A 24,702-nucleotide genomic window follows, 5' to 3' on the forward strand; every position below is an offset into this window, starting at 1 on the left:
TTGCCTTCTGTACCACAGCGGAGCCTTCTAAATCTCAGACTCGTAAACCTAAGTGTGGGAAAGGGACTCACTGCTCTCGCAATGCTTACATGCTGGTGTACAGGCTGCAAACCCGGGAGAAGTCTCCGACAGTCGAAGTACCAGGTGAGTGAGCTTGGACTCTCCTGGCCTCTCCGTCCGTTCTTGTGACGCACCGGGCAGGCCAGGAGCTGGTGCTCTGCGTGAAGCGCCTTTTGCAGCTGCTGTCTAGGAGTCCCCAAAGGTGCTATGAGGTGACTCGGTGTCAGAACCTGGGTCATCCGCGGTGTAGCCCCCTGGGCTTTCCTAGCGCTTGAATAACGTTAGCCTGGCTAATACCATCCCTGTGCCTGCTCAGGCCTCACCATCTTACCAAAGAGATCAAGCGGGAGGGGGTCAGGAGGAGGTAATCCCGCGGGGAGCAACGTCCGCAGAGTATCCAGCTGCGGGCATGGAGCGTGGCTGGAGTAACAGGGCTCGCAGCCAGGTTCCCCCTGTAGCTGCTCAGGTACCCGAAGGCGAAGGAGAACAGCGTGGTTAAATGTCATCAGCAGCGCACGTACTGAACGGCAGGTGAATAATCCTGACAGATGTCATGTTTCTTTTACAAGTGCTTAATCTTTGCCGTATTGAGAATAAATGGCATAGAAGTAAGAGGATGCAAACCCTTACAAGAATTTAGTACTAGCATGTTCATGTCTCGCTTTAGAATTACTGGGGGTGGTAGAAATCCCTGTAGGTTTGGCCTGTGGATTTAATGATGCTTAGCATTTGCATGCTACTTGATTAGAAGTATTAATTAGGCCTTAGCTGGTAGGGGTGGAGGTGTGCTCCACCTTCTTGCCTTCCCTGTGAAATAGGGACGACAGAGGTAATGTTTTCCCTTTTGACCGGAGCTGTTTGTCAGTGTTCAGTTTAGGTATTCTGGAAGAGGAGGGCAACGGTGGTGATAATTGCACAGCTTTCTCCAAACTCCCTCACAAGGACCCCCTAATCACAGCATCAGACCTCTCGCAGCCTCCCCCCTGCCTTTGGAGCCCGCTCTCCGAGGCGTGCAGCGCTGGGAACCCCGGGCTAATTCACGCCTTGGAGCTGTCTTTGCAGCTCGCTTCCTGAGCGCTCTCGCCCTCTCTCGCCTCCTACCCCTCTGCCCAAAACAATGCTCGGCAAAGCCTCTCCACCCAGCTCCGAATTCCCGAGCAGCCCTGCCGTTGCCTTTGTTTCACATGGACGCGTGCCAGGGACACGGAGCGAAGGGCGGCAGGCAAGCCTCGTGGCTTCGGCGAGGCTTCACGCAACCGCAAGCTCAAGGCATTTTGCTTTGATGCTGCGGAGAGCGGCTTTTCCGGGACAGCGGCGAATGTCGCTTGGGTCCCCAGCCCCTGACACCGAGGGTGAGGGGGTCAGGCCGATTATGTTTTTTAATAGCGTATATTCTCCCAAGATAGATACCGCGCTCTGTGGCTGCGTAGGATTTAACCTTTCTGAAATATTTTAGCTCTTCAAAATCTTGTTGAATCGGAAAAGGCTTCAGATAAGCAGGATTCCACCCCTCCGTTACACCATCCCTGCAAGGGAAGTGCTTTATCTTTTTTTTTTTTTTCCCCTGCTAAAGTTTTTTCCGCTGGTGACAGCAAAAACTGCTGTCCCCCTCACCTTCCCGTCAGCGCGAGGATCGGCCCTGGCTTATCTCTGATCTCACGAGGGTTTTCTGCCCTTGCCTTCGAGGCGCGCCTGGCCCCTCTCGCCGAGATGGCACGCGCCCCGCGCCCTCGGGGCTGCGCCGAGAGCCTGTTCCTGCTCCGAGAGGAGGGGGGAAATATTTAGGCTTGCTTGTTACCCCCCAGATAACTGCTCACAGGGGTGCTTGGCGTTTTCCTCGAAGTGACTGGCGTCTTTGCTTTTCCCTTTCCCCGCAGCTTTTCTACAGGAGCTGGTAGAACGCGACAACTGCAAGTTTGAGGAGTGGTGCAACGAAATGGCAGAGATGCGCAAACAGAGCGTGGCCAGAGGCAAAATCAAACACGAAGAGGTGAAGGAGCTCTACAAAAGGTTACCTGCTGAAGCTGGTCTGTAAGATATTCTGGTAGTATTTTGTAGTAGACCGTTGTTAAGATTAGTAATGTTTTGTAACTAATCCGCAACTTGGTTCTGTGACCTGAACGCTTCGCTGGAAGGCATTAGCTGTAGCCCTCGCTGCGAAGAGGAGGGCGATCGCTGTCTGTCGTTGCTCTGTGTACGCTGAGGATTTGTTTTCCCTTGCTTGCTCGTCTGCCTTAACCTATTTTTCTCCTTTTTTTGCTCGTTCTAATGGCTTCTGGCATCACTAATTCCCTCTTGCTCCTTCCTCGTCAGTCTGTCTCCTGTGTGCTTCCATGCATCATGACTGTTTTCTCCTGCGCTGCGAGCAGCTCGGCTCATTACTGCTGAGTAGCATCGAGGCAGAATAACTGGCCAGCCTCAAATTGCCGGCTCACGCCAAGTTTGGGTGCTCTTGGTCTAAATTAATCAGCAGGTGACTGGGCATGAGAACGCCTGGCCTCCAGCAGAAAATTGTTTCATCCCTATTGATGCTTCGAAGCCCCATGTTGAAGCTGCGTGCTCCTGATGAGCAACAGCTTAGTGGGGTTAATCCTTTTAATTCCTTGGGTTTCATCATCTTAGTGTGTCTGAGCGCGAGGATTTGGATACCCCCCTGCCTTTCTCTCCCCAGTCTCCCTCAAAGCAAGTGTGCGGGCACTTGCTCTGTCTCCAGCGTGGGGAATTTCTCTCCAGTGTGCACATCTCCTGAAAACAGTAGGAACCTTGTAACTTCAAAAAAAAAAAAAAAAAAAAAAAGGTTTTTTTTGATTGTGTAGCCCTTTAGACAATTTGATTTTATTTTTTAACGTTCTTTGGCTAAATGTTCAGAGCTGAGAACCAGAATCAAGATTCGAGTAGCTATTTAGCTACTCAACTTTTTGTCGAGGGCGTAAATGGCTCACGAGCCTTCCTGAGCGGCGAGAGCTCGGCTCCTGTAAACGTCTGCCTGTTCAATTTATGAAGCTGGCTTTGAGAACAGCGGCGCTTAACTAATGGATCGAAGGGTGTCACAGCTCATCTTGCAGCGTCCCTGCAAGCCTGGGTGCTGTTCAAATGTCACCTGTAAATCAAAGACGCGGTGGAGGTATGAATCTGCCATGAGTCACCGCTAGAAAGAAGGAGTAGTAAGCGCAACTCGGTTTGGGTTTTTTTTCCCCCTTTAGCAGAAACAGAATAGTTTTCCCTTGGCATTTCTAACACAATGAAGGAATAAACCTTCGTGAGACGTGTTTACAAGTACAGGTGCAGACAGACTCCAGCTCCTCCACCCCAATTTTTAGGTGGCAGCGCCTGGAGGCGCCCGCCACGTGCCCCTGCCGTTGGGCATGGCAGCTTGCTAGCGCAGCTGGAGGTGGTGTCACCCCGGGGCTGCTTTGGGTTTGATCCCTGAGGAGCTCGGGACGGTCTGTGCAGCTGTGCAGGCGTCTCTTGTGCCAGGTTTGTATAGCCGGGCCCAGAAAAACTTCCCTTCTGCGGAGGCAGCTTTCATCCCAAACTAGCAAACCGTTTCTGACAGCGTTGCAATTCTCTGGAGGTCACGGCTGCGCGAGTCTGGCGATATTATTACGTAAGATGAAACGACTGCAGATTGTCCTGCAACACAGGCCTGGCTTCCCAAAAATCCAGGGCAAGTCGGAGGACGAAGTATTTTGCTGAAGCTTCTCTGTTGCTGCTTTGTGTGAAACATTAATTTCATTTCCTTTGATAAATGTAACTAACGGCAGAACCCTTTCCTCTCCATTTCAGGATTGCCCTCATGCATCAGCAAAATGTGTTTAATTTCTTGGCCATCCTGCTAATTTTCCAACCGTCTTTTAGAAGCTGTACTGTTTGCCTCGCCAGTGTTTGCTAGACTTGGTGTGCTAAAAGAAAGCTGCTTTGTTCTCACGCCACTGTTTGTTGCTCAGTGTGTAATTATGAACCTGTCTAGGAACTCGGATGATTGCCGTTAACGGCGAATGGCAAAAGCGCTGAGATGAGCTTTTTTGCTACAGTTCTGTTTCCATTTAATCCACAGCAAGTGGCTTCAAAATGTAAAATTCTTCCTTTAAATGTAGTCACGCTTGTTTTTTGGCTTGAAGAATCAACACTGGGTCTTGGTATCAAGATAAGAGTTTATGGGGCCTCCAAACAAAGCTAGTTTACTGCTCGGGTAGAGATGCTGACCCATTTCTGACCTGCTCCTGAAACTTGGCTTTATGGGAGACTTTTCTTTTAACAAATATGGGGGGGCTCTACTGCCCTGTTTAAAATAAAAAAAAATAAAAAAAATCCCGGTAACACTGAGGAATTCGAGCATGTTACCATTTGCACTGTAAATCTCTTGATGCAGGAGTGTCTCTCACCCAGATTTGTAAGAATAGCCTAGAAGAAAACTTAAATTTTGGGCACCGAGGGGATGAGGAGAATACTGGTCTCATGTGTGCTGTGATTTACTTTTATTTTTACATCTACTCTGGAGAGCTCACTCAGTTTTGTAAAGAGCTTTTCACTTAATAATGCTTGAGCATGCCTTAAATATTGTATTCGTCCCCTGATGGACGGTAGGAAAGCCTTGCTTATGCCCTCGCCTTGAGTAGTCTGCCGTAAGCCCCTAAAGGTTTTGCAGTCTGAAAGCGTGCCCTTTCCTGTACAGAGTGCTCCATCGTTTCATATCGATTGCTTGAATATTAAATGCTCGATTGCTCTCATGCATCTAACTTCATGTAGCTTCTGCCGCAAGAGGCACCATGTTAGAAATCTGCAGTGCCGACATGAGAATTGGACAGGGAAGCTGCGTTAGATGTCTGAAAACTTGTACCGCGGCGGTTTAATCAACGGTGATAGCCTGTTACTTTTAAAAAGTATCATTGAATATCATAGTGATTATAAGATATACCATCTGCTGTGTCATGTGCTAACACGTGTGGGCTTGTTTCTTTTCCTGTCTTCCCCTCCCAGGTTCCCCGTACGACTTCATCTCTCTCGAATGGCTACAGAAATGGCTGGATGAGTCTACTCCTCCGAAGCCTATAGATAACACAGCCTGCCTGTGTTCACACGGGAAACTGCATCCCGATAAAATATCAGTTATGAAGAGGATATCGGAGTATGTGGCTGACTTCTTCTACAGGAGATACGGAGGGGGACCCCGGCTGAATGGTAAGGTGTCTGGCAGGAAAGCACCCTTTCACGTCACGTTTTCGTGTGCTAAACGTGTGTTAGAGCCTTATTCTGGTCCCGGCCTCTTGCTGGGCCATCCTTTGTTATTTTAACATAGCTTTATCTCTGCATGTAACTTCTGTGCTGCCTTGTTATTTCTGGGTTAATTTTTTTTATATCGCTCAATTACATTAGCATTCAAACAAATACGATTAGTCTGATTGAAGGGGCTGTTTCAGGCCTGAAGTCTGCTCTGTTTAGAAACAGCTCCGCACAGAGCAACTTGTGAGAAGGTGGTGGTGCCTTTAGGTTAAAAAAAGGTAGTATTTGGAGGGGTTTCTGAAGCTAATGCTACCAAACAGCAAAACGCGCATGTGTAAACCCCCAAATGCTTCAAAACGAAGGGACGATTTTCCGTGCCTGCAGCACCTACAGGTCCGGTGTAGGCAGTGTTTCGTGTGCGGACCTCTTGCAAGCAGCCTGTGCTCTGGAACGGTGTGGGTGTGTGCTGGCCAAGGAAATCATTTACTATCTTTCACCTCTAGCGTGTCCCAAGCTGCCTTGATCTAAGGAAACACATGCGTGATAGCATATGTGCTTGTGTTGTGCGCATCTGCCACGCGTTTGATTTTTGGGGTAAGCCCTTGGCCTCTGCAGTGTCTGGACATCTCTTAATCAAGCCCCAGGCTTAGTTTCTTTTATAAAGGAGCTCAGTAACTCCCACTGAGACCAAATTAGCTCAGCTCCTGCTAGGAGCTTATAGGGAAGAAATGCAACTGCTGTGACGCAGGCAGCCTTTGAAAAACAGGCCAACGTTTATTAGTCAACTGGAAGATCGCCTGCAGGTTCCCTCATTGGGTATGGCTGAGAGGGAAAGGGCTGACACGCCACGCTCTCCGTCTCACCTTGCAGCTGATGAACGTGACCCTCTGGTTCCTCTTGCTCCCTGACAAAACGTGTGACCAGGTGCCGGGCTTCCCCTCCTGTTGGTCCAGGGCAGCTTTGGAGAACGGTTTTCTTCTGGGTTTAGGTGGCGAAGTGCCGCTCCAGGAGTTCCCCAGGCTGAGCGGAGAGGATCCCCTCTTGTCTCAGCCTACAGGACGGCAGGAGACGCTCATAGGTGACATTTGAAGATGGCTATACAGCATCTTCATGCTATAGAAAAGTCACGCTTGGGAGCGGTACGAGAACTGCTGCATGGGCCTAAATTGTCCTGCCTTCTGAATCCTGTGTCTCTGCGTGCTGGTGTGACCTCGCTCGCAGCTGTAATTGTAAACTGTTGATATTAGCAGAGCTGTGAAGCTAGCGGAACAGATCACACCTCGGCTGAGGCATTTTACGGTTATTAAGCTTTAAATGTGGCCTGATCTGGCAGTAACCACGGGCATCTTACATGTGCAGTCTCTCCTCACGAGGCAGGAGAGCTGTTACCTACATTACACTTGTCTGACAGACTAAGCGCTTTCGAGCAGCAGTGCTCAGATTTATGAAAAGCTCAGCGCTGTAGTAATAGGTTGTTTTTTTTTTCCTCCACCCCAGTTAAAGCACTTTGCAAGGACTGCGTGGTAGAAAGGTGTAGAATACTACGACTGAAAAACCAATTAAACGAAGACTACAAAACTGTTACGAACTTGCTGAAAATAACTGTAAAGGGGTACGTAAGTCCTGACACCTTCAAATGTTGTCAGAGCTTTTTTAGCAGTGCTAATGATGTTTAAATAGCTTTCCTTTAAAGACCGTTTGGGCTCGGAATGAGAATGAAGTTGTGATTCGTGGTGCCAACGCTGTTCTCTGTATGCAGGAATGACGGGTTTTGGGTTGGAAAGGCGTCCTTGCGGAGCTGGCGTCAATTGGCTCTAGAGCAATTAAATGAACAAGACGAAGATGCGGAGCACAGTAACGGAAAAATGAATGGAAATGCACAAAACAAAGGTAGTTCTTTTGCTGTAGAGATCCCCCAGCTTGTGTCTGATACCGCCTAACAAAAGACGCATCAGGTGTTGTTGCGTGTGCTGTTTTAGCTGTTTTGCTTCCACTGCCTGAGTAGGGAGGGAACGCAGCCTTAATTTGAGGAGCTTTTTCCTTGCTAAGCTTCGAAACTGCTGGCTGATCTTCGTAGCCAGAGAAGAAGATGAGGAAATCAGCAGTCTTACGAAGCTGTGTAAAATTGCCACCTAGCCGCATGATCCTTACATCCTAATTTCACCTGAATGGGAGAGCACAGGGGAGGAAGAAACATAAAAATTACCTTGGGCAAAGGAATGAAGATGTTTTTTGCAAAGGTTTTCTGATGAAACTGAGCACAGCTGGCAAAGTGGCATTGGCAAAACACAGTTTCAAAAAAAAACAACAAACAAAACCAAAAACTATGACTTGGATTCTCTTCTCTGCCTGTATCATGAGTTTGAGAATCTGTGGTTTCTTTTATTTGCCTTCTGCTTTTTAAACCTTTGAAAATTGGGGGTTTCTTCAAACTTTTTGTTCCAGAACTGAGGGCAAGGAGCTGCTTTAAGTGAAAGTGGAGATGATCAGCTGATTGCATTGATCTTGGGTTTGATTGCTCCAAGAGCAACACCACATACCGCAGATCTCATGAAAATATCTCTGAGCTGGCACTGCTGATGCAGCTTGGTTGTTCTGTTGTGGCTTTTGTTGGGAGAAGAGTACTTTTCTGCATCAGCAGCTGGGTTACTGTCCCACGGATGATTCCTCTGTGGTGACCTGGGTTTCCAAAGAGGTTGCAGCTCCCAGGAGTACAGTGTTGGGTTTTGGACTGCTCGCTGGCCAGCTTGCTTGTTGTAACAGTCTGTAACAACCTGCCTTAACACACTGTCCTGTTCGTGATGCTCCAGTTTGATGGCCAGCGCTTCTGTCTCTATAGCTGAGGTTTCTAACCACTATTTACAAATTAATGCAGGGCCTGTCAAACCCCTGGCAGGCTCCCCTTGCTCGGTGACTCAGTTTGTCTTGGCCCTCGGAGCAGAAACGCGGAGCAGATCGGTGAAGAGCCGCTCCGCAATTGCCGGTTGGCGTGCCGGGGGCACAGCGTGTCCTTTGCTGCTTGGGCCTTGCCGCCGGCACCAAAGATGTGGGGGGCCAAGCTCTGCTCTTTTACCCGCTGCTATAAGCCCCCGCTGCCCCCCCCCCCCCAAAACTGAATGTAGAAATCAGCTCCGCAGTCGGATTACCGTTAATTATAGTTAATGATGTGCAGTTCATCTAATTCTCTGCCGTATACCTGATGGGAGGGCGCAGAGCCTGCTCTCCCTTGTCTCATTAAGCGCGTGCGACTTCTGCTGCTTTCTGGGGCCGCTCAGTCCTAGGCGCTTTGCAGCAAGGAAAAGTGCAGGCCTGCTCCCAGGTTTTCCCAGCAGCTCTTCCAAGCCGAGTAGGTTTTGGCTCATTCACGTGATCCCTTCCTGAAGCTACAAAGGGAGCATCTGTTTTAGATTAGTATCCTCAAGGCAAAGAGTTGACTAATATTTTGCCAGCAAGGTTCCTGCTCTCTCCGTTCGTACCTAGAGTTATGTTTCAGTTAACTCCGATCCAAAAATCTTTGGGAGCAGCAACCCCCTGTGGTGTTTTAGCCGTAACAAATGCGTCCTTTGTAATCCCACAAAGGATGGTCTCATGCTCCACATGCTTCAGAGCACTCCTACATGGACTGCAGGCCGCAATCCCGCACCGGTCTCTGGGTGAATGGGCTAATACATTCGAGAATACTGTGCTTCTGAAGCCTCCCTTGGGTTAAGAGTTGTGCAGCAATTTGAGGGGAAACTATGGGCTTCTTTCTTCCAAAGGTGTTAACTTTCCTTGAGAGAGGAACACTGTGCTATCTTTTTTTTTTTCTCTTTTAATTAGACGAATCAAATGAAGAGAAAAGAGAAGAGGAAGAAGAGTTAAATTTTAATGAAGACATTGTTTGCCCACATGGTAAGTCTCTGGGGGCTGGAACTGAATATGTGTGTTGTTGCCCACTGCTCAAGACACAGCGCTTGTAGCTCTCTTCTGCTGAACTCGAGACCAGCACAAGTAATTACACAAGAAGTGCACTTAATTCTCGTTTGCCTCTTGCAACTTTGAGCTTTTATTTGTAAGCGTGCTGTTACATTGCAATCCAGATTTTGCCAGATAGCAAAAAGAGTGTCAATGTAGCTGGTGACCACCACAGAAAAGCTTGGATGCTGCAAGGCACGCTAGGCAGTAGCAGGGGTGCATCCCTTCCTCCCACTAGCGAGGTGCCGCGGTGGAGCAAGGGGAGCGCAGAGGATTTGCAGCCGCTTGAAAACTCTGGAAGTGTTAGGAGATTCTGGAAAAAAGGAGGGTGGTGTAAAACCATCGAGGTTGGTGATGGAGCATCAGTTTATTCTCCTGGTGTTAAAGAAAAAGCAGAACTCTGAAAACAGAAGCGTCTGCCCGACAGCCGTAGAAACACCGACCTACCTGTGAGCAGCCAGGACTCCTTGAAGGTATCGATTTACCGAGCTGCTGCGCTTTGGTGTCTGTTTACGTAAGGTTTTGACCTGCTGTTAATTGTTTTGTTAAGGGACAGCTAATTAGCGACATCCTTGGCTACGCTGTTGTTCGACTCTCGCTTGTACGTCGCTCCCAGGCGTGTTTGCGTTCTCGTAGACCGGTGCCTCCTGTTTGGAGGCAGCGATTTCCCCAGGCGGGTCTGCCTGGGACGCTCGAGCGTGCTCCCAGCGTAGCCGGTCGCTAGTAAGGAAGAAACACACAGTAGGTTAGCAACACGCCTCCTGTCATTAAAGCTAATAAAGGGTGTACAATAACGGCTTGATGAAGCCCCGTTTTAAAACTAAGCGCGTTGTCGTGATGCTGGCTGTTTTTCGCGGAGGCTTTATATCGTGACTCCCAGTGCCATGAGGCTGCTGCTGCTAAATAAAACCACAGGGCGCGGTGGTGAAGCATCTAATGTAGCCAGACAAAACCAGCAGGAAAATAGGCCAATAGGCCCCCGAAAATATTAGACTGGTAAATTGCTAGTTGATCTGTTACTTTGGGTCTTAGCAGAATAAATTATACTAAATACGGAGGCCACCATGAGATCAGATTTCACCATCCTGAGCTAACCTCCAATTGCTCATGGAAAACGACCTTTTCACCTTTATGCATTTAAAATTTTCCTCTGGAGTGTATCAGCAAATCCATAGTTTGTCGTACAGCCCTAATTTTGCTGTGGAGGAAGTTACTGCCTTAATGGTACTTTCTGGAAAACCCAGCGCTTTATCTATGAGGTCTGGCTGGCGTCCAGAAATACCATCCGGGCGTTCCCTTATGAAGCCCTTTTGCTGCAATCTTTTTTTTTCTTTTTGCTGTCCAATAGTTGCCCGACCTTGCCAAATAATTTTTTCCCAAGTGCCGAGTTAAAGCGTCTTTGATGTCCATGCCCAAAACTCGTCCCCAGAGAGCGAAGGCGGGAGGGGACAGAGGGACGGTGGTTAGGGTCATCTTCTTCCAGCTGGCGACGCGCTTGTTCTCCGTGCATTTCTGATCTGATTTTTTTTTTTCCACCTCTTCCACTCAGCAGCTTATTAGTCTGTTTTCGTTAATCGTGCAGCGTCGAGGCTTATTCGTACGAGCTCGCTTTCCCGTCCTCGTCGGCTCCGGAAAGCAGCCTGGCCCTGCCTCCTCGGATGGTAAAGCTGGGCCACTTGGTCACGTTTGCTGAAGAGCAAGTGGCTAAGTGCCGCTTCGAAGCGGTCCGGCCTGACCTTTGTTTAGCGGAATAAAAGCGGGAGGGGAGCGTTGCTATTTTTTCGCTCAGGGCTTGGCAGAAGTCCAGCCGCGGCTGGAGCGAGCCAAGCCGACAGGTCCGCGAGGCTGAGGAGGTGCTCGAACATTAAAGAGCTGCCGGAGGGTGGGGAGGAAGGGCTCCTTTTAGCAAAGTCGTCTGCCTTCCGCCTCCCTGAGCTCTTTGGGCTGTAGGAACGCAGAGCAGATTATGAAGTACTTTGTCCTTTGCTGGCCTCCGCTCTCAGCGCTGTTAAGTTTGCAGGGGCTGGTTTTGCCTTCCTCTTGCTGATTAAAATCCACTTTAAAGCTTGAGTATTCCCACGCCGTATCCGGATCCGTTTTGCTTTTCAACTGAGTGAGGTCCTGGGTGCTTTAAAACGCCGTTGCCTTGGTGTTTTGTGTTTGCCGCTGTGACCGTGCCAGGCGCAGCCGTGCCTCGGCTTTGCGGCGGCGGTCACGGAGGGAGATGGGGTCGTGCTTTCCCCTCGGCGGTCATCAGCCGTGCAAATGGCCAGCTCGTCCGGTCCGCGAGCCGTTGAGGTCTCGTGGCTTCCCGAGCCTTGCTTGTCCGCTGGAGAGGGCGTTGCGATGCAGACATGCATCCAAATGCGTGAGCGTAAGCGTTCTGGTATTGCTGTCACTAAAACAACAAGCACAAACGCGTTGCGCTAAGCCGTTCTTTCGGCAGCTCTTTTGTTTTTCATGTATATATTTTGCTGCTGGAGCCCCAGCAGCCTGGATAAATTATACACCAGGACTTTGAGCGGTCTGGGTGATAGCTGGTAAATCGTGCGTAGTGTTTTCACACCCCAGTTATTTCCTCCCAGCCGTGCGCAGGCAAGTTCTTCCCAGCACTACTCCTCTGCAAGTGCCCTTCATCTAGCTGCCTGTTTCTCTCCTCCTTGCGCTGAGTGTTGTTGAAAGGAGGGGCTGCAGTTAATCATGAATCTGGACTATCCGAACATCCTGAGGAACTTGCCGTGCTAAACGGCTGCAGCGGAGCTGTGGCATTCAAGTGCAACAAAGCTTTGGGATGAGCGGGGCTAGGGTGTCGGGGGAGAAGGTCCTGGACAGGTTTTTTTGGTGCTTGAATAGGAGGTATCAAGCCAACTGAGACACGGCGCGGTAATTTTGTTGGTTAAGGGTGCAGAATGCAGCTGGCTCCCATTTCGTGGGGCGTACGGTTGGTCCGCAGCTTGGAAAATGGAGCTCCAAAAAGCCGCGATGAGAAAGCAGCAGTCCTGTGTCCTCTTTGGCTTGTCCTTGCTTTTCCGTGCGTCCCTGTTGTTGCCTTCCCTTGGTTTGTGTTTGGATCAGCTGCTCAGGTTCACGGGCTTCTAAATTTCAAGGGCATTTATGGCGAATTAAAGTCATATTTTTTCCTGTCTAAACAAGGAAATGATAAAGAAGTCGAAGGTGACTTTCTGTATTAGTTGTGCTCTTTTTGCTGACACGGTCTCAGCTGATAAGTGTGTGACTATCTTCCCCTATGTTTATACCCTGTAATCTCTTAAATCTAGTTAGTGCTGCAAAACGTTGCTGAGCCCATCAAGAGCAAAGCCCTTCTCTTGGCTCTCTCTGTGCAGGTGACCTGTGCATATCGGAAAACGAAAGGAGGGTGGTTTCGAAAGAAGCCTGGAAGAAACTCAAGCAATATTTTCCAAAGGCCCCTGAATTCCCGAGTAACAAAGAATGCTGTTCCCAGTGCAAGGTATTGAAATATCACATAACGTTACCCTTTTGTTGACTGTAAATACGTGGTCATATTTCTGGGTTTCCCTTTAATGCTACCCGGTTCGAAAAGTGCAGAAGAGAAAAGCAATGTCACCTTTAAATAACGGCTATGAACTGAAGCAAGAGCTGCCGTGGTAACTAACTGTTTTCCTGCAGATTTTGGAGCGAGAAGGAGAGGAAAACGAAGCTCTGCATAAGATGATGGCTAGTGAGCAGAAGACGTCTCTGCAGAACCTGTTTCACGATAAATGCAGGCCTTGCCTCGGCAGCTGGCCTCAGGTACGGCAATGAGGAAGGCGAGGGGAATAACGCGGGGCTTGGGGAAGGTTTTCTGTGCTCTTGGGACCAGCAGTTTGTCATGCCAGCGTCCGATGCAGTAGCTGACCAGCCAAAGGTGCTATAAACCTTAACAGCCCTTTACTTGGGTGGTTCAATAAGTGACTTTTTTGATTCTGCAGATGAAGGGTAAGTGCTAGGTTCTTATATCTGCATCTTATATCTTATATCTGTGTTTTTATCTCCTGCATCGGTGGCCCTCCAGGCTGTATATTGCCTTCTTTCTGCGCGTTCCCCCATGCCGCACGCTTGCTCAGGTAGGAGCCGACGTGCTCCGTCGCCGCGCGTGCGTGAAAGCCGCTTTTCGTGGAGCGGCATCCCTTGGAGCTGCATCCCCAGCTGCACGGAGCCGAGCCGTCCTGCCTGCCTGCCTGCTGCTTCCTACTCGCTCCCTCTGCCTAGCAACACGGCAGGCAGCGACGGGCTGGGCATGCCCCGTGCAGCCCTCGCCTTTTATTTGCAGGCGGTTGGCGGTAGATGGGTAGCGCTTGAGCGTTTTTTATTAGCTTTTATACCCTCTCCAAAGAAATCTTCTGCTGCCTGCGAGATGCTCTGTCAGATAATCGGTCGCTCGCTCTGACGGAGCCCGTGCCGGCGCTGGGAGGCCTCTGCCAGCGGAGCTTGCGTCTCTGCTGCGCCGAGGTGCGATTTCCCCCGATTAGCTGTGCTGGCAGAAGGCCCTATTGAAGATGCATGAGAATTGCTCGTGTGCCAATATAGCTGTTGCCGGACCGGAAACAGCTAGATAAGCAGAGACATTTATTTGTGCTCTGGTCGTATCCGCCTCTAGAAGTACCTAGGCAGTGCAACCATGCCGGTGGAGAGGGCTTTCCACCACCAATGCTGGCCAGGTAGGACATAATTCATGTGTGCCCCCAGCTCCTCCAGCGTCCTCTTATGTTCTCAGCAGAGCAAAGAGCTCAGGAGCAGCTGCCTTTTGCACCTGGAAGTGTTTTTAAGCCTCATTTCTGTAGCTGCAGGTCAGGCTTTGCTTGTGGAGGGAGTTGTCCCTTTATCCTGGCCCCAAGTCTACTGGCAGAACCTCTCCAAATCGCAGCCACCAGCCCTGTTTGTATCTCCGTGACCTGAACTAAGTGCTGAAGCCCTGAGAGTAAGGACAGGCGCGTGATCAATAGTCCTGTAGTATGGGTCTCTCCCCAGCACAAGCGTGTAGCTCTCCAGGACTTATTTTAAGAGCTGCCAACGCTTTGGGGCTTTGAGGTGGCTCGAAAGAAGTGGCACGAGCTGTTGGACAGGCTCCACACCTTGGCTCCTGGTTGTCTCACAGCGCTGATTAATGATTGACTCTGAGATCGTGCCAAGCTGCTTTGGCAGGTGCCTGCCTACGTCCGCGAGCAGCCTGCTGCTTTCGGATCCTTTCTCAGGGTAACGAGCAGCTCCAGCGGTGAATAAGTACTGAGGTCGACATGGGTCTCCGCCTCTGAACCAGGAGCCCCAGGAGGGACTAAACGGAAAATGCTCCGTGATAAGCCTCCAAAGGAGAGCTGTCAAATCCTACCCAGGTTTATTCTGGGGTTGGGTCAAAACCTGCGTGTTTGCTTCTGCAGTTGAAGTAAGTGAGGAAAAGCTGAAACCCATCGCCATGGGTCAGCTCAAAACACAAGGGTCTCTCCAAGCAGCAAAACTGTGTCCTCCACCCTGTTTATCAGGGCTCCGCTGGGAAATCCAAGTAAGAGTCAAGGATGTCCCTCTTGAGGCTTGTGAGTTTTTCTGGTCCGTAACGGAAGGTGCACGTCCGTGTTTGTGAATCCGGTGTGCGCTGTCGCTCTCAGGAGCTGCTTCTGGATTTTGCCTAGCGAAGGAGACGAGGGCAGGGTAGGACGGTCTTGCACTCCGTGCAGAAACACGTCCGCTTAGGCCCCGAGTACCCCGGGGACAAGCTGACCGCAGGGACCTGCAGTGCCCAGTGACAGAAGATACAGGTAGTACCAGAGAGCCGTAGCTACTCTAAGGGAAGTGACCGCTTCCTGCTACAAAGTGAAGGTAATTGGATCCAAAACTAAATTAACTTTGTAATAAACACAAGATTAGTAACGTAAGTGCTTGGTGCTTGATCTCAAATTATTTTACTTGGCTTTTACAGTGCACTTGGATGGAGTTATCATGGTAAAAATGCTGAGATCTCCAAGAGAAGGAGCACCGCAGAAAAAGTCATTGCTTCTCTATTGTTGGCTTAATTAAAATAAGATTTTTTTTTTATTTCTCTCCTCCAGGAGACGGATGAGCTGTACATTGTATCGCAGTTTTTTGTAGAAGAATGGAGGAAATTTGTCAGGTAACTGGCTGGAGAGAATTTCGATGCTCTTTCTTCCTTTTGGGGGCTACAGATGAGGATTTCAGTTTTGAACCTCGGCGTTTGCATGGCGCGGCGTGTAGCCGTGCGAAAATAGTTAGCTGGGATTCGCTTTTGTTTTTGTGGAAACGAGGAAGCTTATTTTGCAGTACTTGGACCCTGCGCTTGTATCGGTTGTAATGCTTTATAAGAAACTGAATTTCCTTGTTTACTCCGTCTTAACCAGATGGTCAGATTAGATAGTAACCTGATTAGTTTTTTCATCTGTCTGAAGCTATATTCTGGGCAAAGGTCACCGCTCAATCCTGTTTCTGCAGGCTGCCGGTGGTACGAGATGGAAATCTCCTCTAGAGGGGAGAGCAGTTTTGCAGTGCGCAGGAACGCAGAGCTGATTTCCTCGTCTGCAGTAGTTTAATGTTCCCCTTTTGGAATGCTTTCTGTAAACATTGCCGCGCGGTTCCTTCTTCTCGGCTGCCTGCAGACTTGTGATTTTCTTCTGTGCGAAAGAACCCGGGCAACCTTGCGAAGCGCTTAACGGTCCCTTTCACTTGTCCTCCCCGAGCAGGAGGCCGACACGCTGCAGCCCCGTGTCCTCGGTGGGAAACAGCGCTCTGCTCTGCCCCCACGGGGGCCTTATGTTCACCTACGCTTCCATGACCAAAGAAGACTCCAAACTGTGAGTTTCTTCTGTTCGCGCGTCTGCCTTTGCCGGGTGCCTTGGCCTCGCGTGAGCCTCTGGGAGTGCTCCAGGAGGCTTGCTGAGCGGCGGAAACCCGAGCCGCAAGTGCCGTCCCTCGAACAAAATTAGCACGGACGCTTTCTCAGGCCTGCCTTGGCATAAACCTTCACGCCGGCTTTCTTCAGGCGCTCTAGTGAGGCAAGACCTCAGTTGTAGAAGGATGCTGGGTCAAGAAAGGAGAGCTTACTTAAGCTTGGCTAGCTCCTGACAGTAAACGATCCTGCGTCTGGCTGGGGCGCGGAAATCGTCCTTGAGATTTGCTTTCTGTGAGACTTACCCTGTGAGCCCTGGCTGCTGGGCTGGAGTTGACGCTCCCCAGCGTCGCTTCTGCAGCTGATGCAGAACTAAAAGTAGCAGATCTTCCACTCGTGTACCCCTCCCTCCCTCCCTCCCTCCCTCCCTCCGGGGCTTCGCTGTGTGCGCTGGGCATGACTGGAGCGCGGCAGCATCCCTAATAGCACGCTACTGTTTCCCCGTTATCTTGGCTATACGGGCTCTCTCGTACAGCTTGGGTTATGGGTTGTTTTTGTTGCTTTTCTTTCACTAATAAACTAAAGAGAAAATGGGGACTGAGAAAATGGGCACCGTTTGCGCCGGGCGCTCGGCGCCTGGCTTTTCGACGGCATAAAGCACGTTCTTGTTTCTTTGCACAGTATAGCTCTCATATGGCCCAGCGAGTGGGAGAGGATTCAAAAACTGTTTGTCGTGGATCACGTCATCAAAATCATCAGGACGCAAGCCGCCGGGGCGGACCCCGAGAGCGCGCTGTACGACTCGGAGCCCAGTGAGTGCCTCCTCTCCTCTCCTCTCCTCTCCGCTGCCTGCTGCGCTAGGTTGTGTTGCTAATTTGCGCCGACTCCCGGGGAAATGGCCCTTTTCGGATAAAAGGCTCAGATCTGAGGGCAGGGAAACACAGCGGCCGCAGCAAACGCCGCGTTTGGCAGATGCCCCTCGTTACACGAGCCGCTCTGGGCCAGCGCGAGAGGCGTTGGCAGGTGCAGCCGTATATTCGGCGTCTCCAAGGAGCGGAGGCAATTAAACTTATTTTCCTTTGTGCCTCCCCAGAACTCTGTCCAGAATGCAGAGAAGGGCTGTTGTGCCAACAGCAGCGGGACTTGCGTGAGTACACCCAAGCAACCATCTACATCCATAAAGTGGTGGATAATAAAAAGGTATGGATCTCTCCCGTGGCCGTTGCTGATCTTGGCTCCGTTTCGTTTAACGGAAGCTGCGCTGATTGGTCAAGGAGCCAAGCGGCTAAATAAAGAAAGAGCTTCCCAAACCCAGCGACGAGAGAGCTAGCGCAGCGTGCCGCGTCCCCGCGGGGAGGGGGGGGACCCGCTGGTTGTGGTGCCTGGGTGATCCGCGATCAGGGCGCTGTGCGGGGCTGCTTTTTGTGGGCGAAAAGCACCCAACGCTGCCGCTCTTCCAAGCTATTGCTTTGTTGGGCAAAAATAGCAAATACCAAAACTTGGGCTGTGACTGCTCTGAAAGTTTGCTCTTCTCCAGGCTTCCTTTTGCCACATTGAGTCCTTTTGGTGGTCTCTATATATAATCGGTTATCAGCATGGTTGTTTCCTGCTCGGAGTATTTTAGGCAATGTTGTAGCAGTTTCTGTCTTCATAGTCGTGTTATCAGGCTCTACCTGATCTCCTCCCCCTCCAATATTTGTCATTTCCTTTCTTGGCTGCTAACATCACATTTATTCCTAGACAGAAATAAGTTCTTCAGCCTCCATGCAGATGAAATAGCAATGAACTTCAGAGGAGATCTTTAAAACCACCTTTAAGTTCTGAATTATGTTTCTGTTTCACTGGTGTCTTAAGGGATCAATATCATCTGTAGAATTTGCTTTCCAGATATCTGAAGGTTTGTTGCCGTAAGCCTCAGTCCTCCTCGTTAGGGCGATTTTATTCTTTGTGGAGGAAACCAAGGCTCATATGCAAGCTCAGATAAGGTGCCAAGATCCAACTGATGACAGGAGGATCGAGGCCTCCCAACGCAAGACAGTGATAGTTGGTTGCGCTAGGATTTCTGAAGGACGTAGCAGAGCGGATCCCCCGCCGGCCTCCAGGATGGGGCAAAGCGTAACCCCGCTGTGCCGCAGGCAGTTCTGATTTGAACCGGTGCCTCGGCCATAAGACATAGGCACGACACTTGGTTTGGAGTTGTCGGCCACGGGCTCGCAGCCTGTCTTGAGGCCGAATCCCGAGGCTCGCATCCCGGCTGCCGCGCAGAGGGGTTCGGTGCTAGATGGGGCCACGCTGGTTCGCGGGGCTGGCAAAATTCATCGCCGAGCTCTCCGAGAGCAGCTGGCAGCGGAGAGAGTCAGTGAGAGCTTGCGCGAGCGTCCCGTTAGCAGAGCAGCCTCAAAGAGACACGAAGAATTAATGGTGTCTGCTGGCAGCGCCTCGGCTCAGCGACGGCCCCCGCGGGACAACGTTTTGGGAATCCGGAGGGCTCTAGAGTGGCTGTGGGTCCTGCTGCGCGTTTGGGAGCTGCGATCGCACCTCGAATCGCAAATGCAGCGCTGGATAAGCGTGCTCTTAGGTCGCCAGGATGGAGAGCGCTCCGGTCCCCTGTGTCCTCTTGCAAATCCCAGCCAGAGCCTGGCGCATCCCTGCTTCCTGTGGCGTAACTCCTAAATAAAAAGGAAGTTCGGGTCTGTATATGTTTTTGTAAATAGTTTAGATTTCATTTACTTACCGACAAACTTCAGACCCATAAATAACGGTGGGGAGTGCCTCCTTCCGCCTGCTACAGGGAGGGATAAGTGTATAAATTACGGATAATATTCCTTTCTCTGCGCTCTGGCTTTTGCAGTACGCTTTGTTGAGCAGAGAAGCAGCCGGCTAATGGGAAAGAAATCAGTTCAGGCCCCTGGAGACTTTCCCTTTGCCTGGAGAGGAGGGGAGGTCCTGAGCCGCGGGAAGCAGGATGTCCCCGCGGCGGGGTCTTGGTTTTTAGCCAGCACCTGCGATCCGATGGGGAAACTTGACAAGCTGCACGCGTTCCCTGTAGCCGGCTCTCCTCCGGTTGGATGCGGCTGGGAGGGGAAGCTGTCGCAGAGCGTGGGGAGTAGATCCCTGTGGGGTTTTTATTTTTTTCTGCCTTGTTTCGGTTCGTTTAATCAAGGTGGCATCTCAGAAGCCTCTGAAAGCTGTTTGCCATGATGTGACAGTCTGGGTTTCTGCTGTCGGGTTAGTTATGGAGAATGATTTTTATAACTTCAGGTAATGAAGGACGCTGCTCCAGAGCTGAACGTGAGCAGCTCAGAAGCTGAAGAGGAAAGGGAGGAAAACAAACCAGAGGGGGAACAAGACCCAGATTTTAACCAGGTAGAGATCAAAAACACTGCAAGGTCCCTCATTTTCGCACCGTCCTCCCAGGTGCTGAAAAGTCCGGCTCTGAATGTCCAGGAATCGGCATGATGGGATGGTTCCTTCTCTTCTGTTTATCGCCTGCAGGCGAAAGAGAAAACAACAGGGTCTTAAATTAAGTGTGTTTATCCTAACAGTCATACCGCATGCTTTGTCCGGCTTTCCGTTTCCCAGGCTGGTTTTGTGCCCGCGTGCTCCCGGGTGCGTTTCCAATCGGCGCTTTCTGAGTTAGAGAAACTCCGGGAGCTGATGCGCAATTTGCTCATCCTCCTGCTCCCAAATGGCAGCCACATGTTCAAAAAGGTCTTTGGGCTACCTTAAACTTTCCTAATGTTCCCGATGAGGGCCCGAATGAGGAAACGTGTCTTCCGGCAAGGGGGGAGGTTGTATTCGCAGGGAATCCCGGAGTCGGACTCCTGTTTTTTCTTTTTTTCCTCTAGACCAACGGCGGTGCGAAGCGCCAAAAGATCTCGCACCAGAACTACATCGCTTACCAAAAGCAAGGCATCAGGCGGAGCACGCGGCACCGGAAAGTCAGAGGGGAAAAAGCGCTGCTTGTTTCTGCTAATCAGACGTTGAAAGAGCTGAAAATACAGGTGAGGCCTGGCCGTTCCCAGGAGCACGTCTTCTGGTGCCGTCTCTTTTTGGGGAGGGTAAAGGAGCGGAGCAGCTTGAGTAAGAAAACATGAAATTCATAGCAAGGGTGCAAGGCTGGAAGGGGAAGCGGGGTGGGGGGAAGTGTGCAAAATCTCAGGTGGTATCGACGGGCACAAGTTGCTCTTCTGAACGGGTGGTATTTTTATGTAGCTCAGCGGTGTCTTTCTCTCTGCACAAAATCAGCGTGTCTCATTCGTTGTGTTGGCACAGATCATGCATGCATTTTCAGTTGCCCCCTTCGACCAGAATTTGTCCATCGACGGGAAGATACTGAGCGACGACACCGCAACGCTCGGCAGCCTGGGAGTCATCCCCGAATCCGTCATTTTATTAAAGGTAACGTGAAAGGGAGCTGGCGGCTAAATGAAGTTGCAGCCGCAAAGAAAAGCGGAGAGTCCGCCTAAGTTTGGTACAGCCGGAGAGAAACGCGGCTCCGGGGCGCGCGAGAGCCGCTGTGCCGCAGACGTGCCCGCCTGTGGCTCTTGGTCTTGCTGCTTGTCCTTCGCGCTCGGGAGCAGTAAGCCGAGTGACCTAATTAACCTCGTTAACCCGTTCTTCCTCCTCGAGCTCCGGCCCTGCTAGGGGAAGGGAGAGTTGGCTTCTTTAAAGAGCGTTTTTTAGCTGGCCTTTGCTGCCTAAAGGAGAACTAAATTAGGAGTGCTCCCTGCCTGCGTGTCCGCGCGCCCTAGTAAGTGCTAATAAGTAATTTTTAAGTAATTTCTAAGCTAGTGAGCTTTGCCGGTGTCGGGAAGCGGCGGCCGCCCGCTCCGCGCTCCCGTTTGGAACGAGACTCGCTCCCGAGACGGGATCGAAGCAGCACGTGCCTCCTCCCTTCTTGCTCCCGGGCCGCGCCAGGAGCCGTTTTGGCAGCAGCCCTGTTCCCGGCTCCTCTCCCCGGCGCGACCCGACCGCCCCGTTCGGCCGATGGATCCGGGGGCTCCTAGCAGACCCGCCGGTGTTCCCGTTAACCCGGTGTCCGGTTTGTTTTGCAGGCTGACGAACCAATTGCGGATTACGCAGCGATGGACGACGTTATGCAAGGTGAGGGGGCCGCGCCGGCTCCGCTGGGGTTCAGGGAAGCTGCCGTGCTTTTGGGGGAAAAGCGTTGGCGGCCGCCTAGGATCGGGTCGGGGAGGGAGCCTCGGCTTGTAGAAACGCAAGAGAAAACAGAGACGTTGAAGCGTTCCCGTAACTGTCAATCGAAGGTTCGGCTGAAAGCTGCGGTATGCGCTCGCTCAGATAAAAGATCCTTTTAGAAATGACTGTCAAGAGACTGCTAACACGATGCTTCTTTTCCCTCCCTCCCTCCCCCCCGTCTCCAGTTTGTATGCCTGAAGAAGGATTTAAAGGTGAGAGTCTGTTTTTTTTTTTTCCCCTTTATTTAAGCCCACGCTGTCTCCAGCTCCATCTTGCAAGCGTCTAACCTCTCGGTGGTTGTCTTCTTGCCCCGCAGGGACTGGTTTACTTGGACACTGATGGTTTTTATACATGCTGGCGGCAGAGGAGCGACCAGAAGGGAAGAGGATTTTTGACATGGTAGGGCATTAAAAGAAAAGGTGGATACAGGACTGAACAGTTGCTTGACTCTTCCAGAAGGCAGAAACCCATTCTGAAACGACTGCCCCCAAAAAATGCCTTATGTCAAAGCAGATTGCACTGAAGGACATCCTGACTTCGAGAGAGAACGTTTCAAATTTTATATTTAATAAAGCGAAAGTAAGGTTGAAAAGTTTAGTAGCAGTAACAATGTATCATGTTTACAGGCAGGCGTCTTCTAGCGAGGGAGACGGCGGCGTTCGCCCGTCTTTCCTGACTCAGATTTCGTACCACGCTCGTCTGTCCAAAAAGGAATTGTAATGCGGTAGATCAAAAACATCTTGATCTGTTCTCCAGTAACTCTTTAGGCATAACCTGCTTACAGATAATCCTGTCTTTGATCCGCTATTACTCTTTCCGAGCAGCATGGAAGTAAAGAAATTGTTAATTGTGAAGAATGTCTAGCTCTTTCCAACGTCATATATTTACCCAACGTGTAAGCCGTGGTCTGCCTACGAAAGCCTCCCATCAGTGAGCCGTAGCGCCGGAGGGGCGAGGGAGGCGGGGAGCCGCCTTCCTCGCCCTCTCCGGAGGTTTTATTTCTCAGCCACTCGCCTTTTTGCAGTTTTACTTCCAAACATGACGATCTTTAACTTTCAATAATCACATGGTCTTTCTCTCTGTGAACTGTGTTTTTAGAAACGTGGAATATTTTAACGACTTTTGATAACATCTTTCTCCAGTATGTTACTGCCAAGAGCCAGGAATCGTTCGCGCTCTGCCGGTCGCTTTGCGAGCTTTGAATCGTTCTTTGCCGGAACCGGAGATACCGAAGGGGTTGAGTGTCGTACTTGGGTGGTGTGTTTTCCATGTAAAAGAGGTTTTTCCCTCTGTTCTTGTTTTCAGGAATGCACTAATGATTTTTTTTTTTCTTCTTTTACATCTCCCGTAGCTCCCAGAAAGGATCTCTTCCTATCCTGATTGAATATTAGTAGCAGGGAATAGTGTACCACTTCCAGGCTTAAAAGGGCACTGTCAAGGTATCTCCGTAATAAAGTTAGCTGTTTCCCGTTACCTTGAGACTTTAACCTTGTTTCCATAGCAAAAGCCTTTCACCGAGTTTGGGCGCCGGCGCTTGAGACGGCCCGCACGGGTTGCGTTGCTGCGGCATCGGCTTTCTCTTTTTTTAACGGATTGCCGAAGCCAAACGGCTGTTAAAAAGCGCGGGAGCTCTGCGGGCTGCCGGCGGGATTAGGGCTGCGGGAAGAAGAGGAGGGTACATTAATTCACAAGGAATCGGGCCCGGTAACCTTGATAGTGTTCCTTTTAAAAAAAAAAAATCCCTTTTATCCGGAGAATTATAGCTGCCCTTTGTAAAGCGATGGTCTCCGTCTTTTCCTCGCTCTCCGTCGGCTTTTCATCCATCTCCGACGGCGGGAGCGAGCAGGGGGGTGGGTGGGAAGGGGGCAGAGCGGTTCAGAGCTGTTAAAAGCAGCTCGGAAAGGATTCGGAAAGGGGGGAACTTGGGGCCGAGACGTCTCCTGCCTTCGCCTCGCCTCCGGACTCGGCGGCGGGGACGAGGATCCGGCGGGAGGGCCGGATCCGCGGGGCGAAGCGGCGCAGCCCAGCAGCTTATTCTTTCCCAAGGTAAAGACTTGAGCGCGAATCCGATTTGCCGCCGTTAGTGCTCGACGAAGCGCTAAGCTTCTCCAGCCTTTGGAAACCTGGACGAGGGTTTTATTCTTCCTAGACTGAAGCACTCACTTGTGTACATAGTTCCTGGAAATCTGATATTTTTTTCAATTTGCTGTTATTTTTTTGATTTTTTGTTTTGTTTTGTTTTTGTTACGAGAGTCTCTTCCTTGAGCTTAAAACGTTGCAAAGCTAAGTCTGGAAACTTTGCCGGGAAGAATTGTAAACCGGGACGTAGCCGCGTATACGGAGGGGACGTGTCCATGTACCTAACGGCCTTGGCATTGCCGTGTCTTGCAGGCGCGCGGAGGGGACAGGTACAAGGTGGGATCAAAGGCACATTTACTGTTTTGTCTGTATTTGCAAACATATTGGACTAAAAATTGTCATTTGAGCTGTGGAAGCCTTATTAAAGCGCATACACATGGTCGAGCTGCTCCGTCTTTTGACGGGTCGCGTAAAGCCTGGGCCTTGGTTTTGTCGTCTGACCTGGGCTCCGGTGGGGGAGGTTGAATCGCGGGCACCTGGCGCGGCCGCGAGTCGGCCTGGCCCTCGCCGGGGCACCGAAGGGCGGGCGAGAAAACGGCTTCCCCGCGCCCGAAGCCTTCCTTCCGTCGCCTTGTCCGGCTGGCAGTGAGGCTCCCGGGCACGGCGTCCCCGCGGGCAGGGATGGATGGGGCACCCTGGATATGCGGGGATGGGGCATGGTGGGTACTCTGGGATGGAGGGATGGGTGGGTGGATGGATGGATGGATGGAGGCCTTGGGAACCCAGCCCTGAAATGGCTGGATGGTTGTGGGGCTTCCTAGGGAGGAGGGAGCTGCAGTTCCCCAGGTAGGAAGGGTGGACGGACAGCGGGCAGGGATGGAGGGGTGGATGGAGGAGGAGGTGTCTGGGTACCCAGGATGGAGGTACTGCAGGGGGCAGGGATGGAGGGGACACCCCAGGTGCTCAGGGACAGATGGAGGGAGGGATGGAGGGGGTGCCCCAGGTGCTCAGGGAAGGAGGGAATGAGGGATGGAGGGGGTGCACCAGGTGCTCAGGGAAGGAGGGAATGAGGGATGGAGGGGGTGCCCAGGCACTCAGGGAAGGAGGGATGGCTGGGGGGATGGAGGGGGTGCTCAGATGCTCAGGGATGGAGGGAATGAGGGATGGAGGGGGTGCCCAGGCGCTCAGGGATGGATGGATGGAGGGATGGAGGGGGCGCCCCAGGTGCTCCGGGATGGAGGAGGAGGAGGAGGAGGAGGGTGGTACCTCGTGTCACGGGGATGGGGTCCAGGGGGAGGGGGGAGGCGCGGTGCCAGGCCGGGCGGGGGGGG

The 24,702-nt window shown here is 51.2% G+C and overlaps 1 protein-coding gene across 4 annotated transcripts in view; it reads left to right on the forward strand.

Annotated features, from left to right (window-relative positions):
- Positions 1-22,149, forward strand: part of USP48 (ubiquitin specific peptidase 48) — a 32,943-nt gene extending 10,794 nt beyond the window's left edge. For 2 of the 4 annotated variants that reach the window (XM_067311036.1, XM_067311037.1), the window contains exons 10-27: positions 19-144; positions 1,938-2,087; positions 5,041-5,241; positions 6,781-6,895; positions 7,043-7,173; positions 9,103-9,174; positions 12,582-12,706; positions 12,886-13,008; positions 15,300-15,361; positions 15,945-16,055; positions 16,772-16,902; positions 17,184-17,290; positions 19,352-19,456; positions 19,939-20,094; positions 20,366-20,491; positions 21,148-21,196; positions 21,478-21,504; positions 21,609-22,149. In XM_067311036.1, the coding sequence (XP_067167137.1) occupies positions 19-144; positions 1,938-2,087; positions 5,041-5,241; positions 6,781-6,895; positions 7,043-7,173; positions 9,103-9,174; positions 12,582-12,706; positions 12,886-13,008; positions 15,300-15,361; positions 15,945-16,055; positions 16,772-16,902; positions 17,184-17,290; positions 19,352-19,456; positions 19,939-20,094; positions 20,366-20,491; positions 21,148-21,196; positions 21,478-21,504; positions 21,609-21,631 (1,940 nt within the window). In that variant the 3' untranslated portion in view covers positions 21,632-22,149. Of the gene's footprint in view, positions 1-18; positions 145-1,937; positions 2,088-5,040; positions 5,242-6,780; positions 6,896-7,042; positions 7,174-9,102; positions 9,175-12,581; positions 12,707-12,885; positions 13,009-15,299; positions 15,362-15,944; positions 16,056-16,771; positions 16,903-17,183; positions 17,291-19,351; positions 19,457-19,938; positions 20,095-20,365; positions 20,492-21,147; positions 21,197-21,477; positions 21,505-21,608 lie in introns of those variants that run through there. The other 2 variants (XR_010886400.1, XM_067311038.1) reach the window with 2 other exon arrangements.
- The last annotated feature ends 2,553 nt before the right edge of the window (positions 22,150-24,702 follow it).

This window comes from Apteryx mantelli, chromosome 26 (genome assembly GCF_036417845.1).
Source record: "Apteryx mantelli isolate bAptMan1 chromosome 26, bAptMan1.hap1, whole genome shotgun sequence".
Lineage (NCBI taxonomy): Eukaryota > Metazoa > Chordata > Aves > Apterygiformes > Apterygidae > Apteryx > Apteryx mantelli.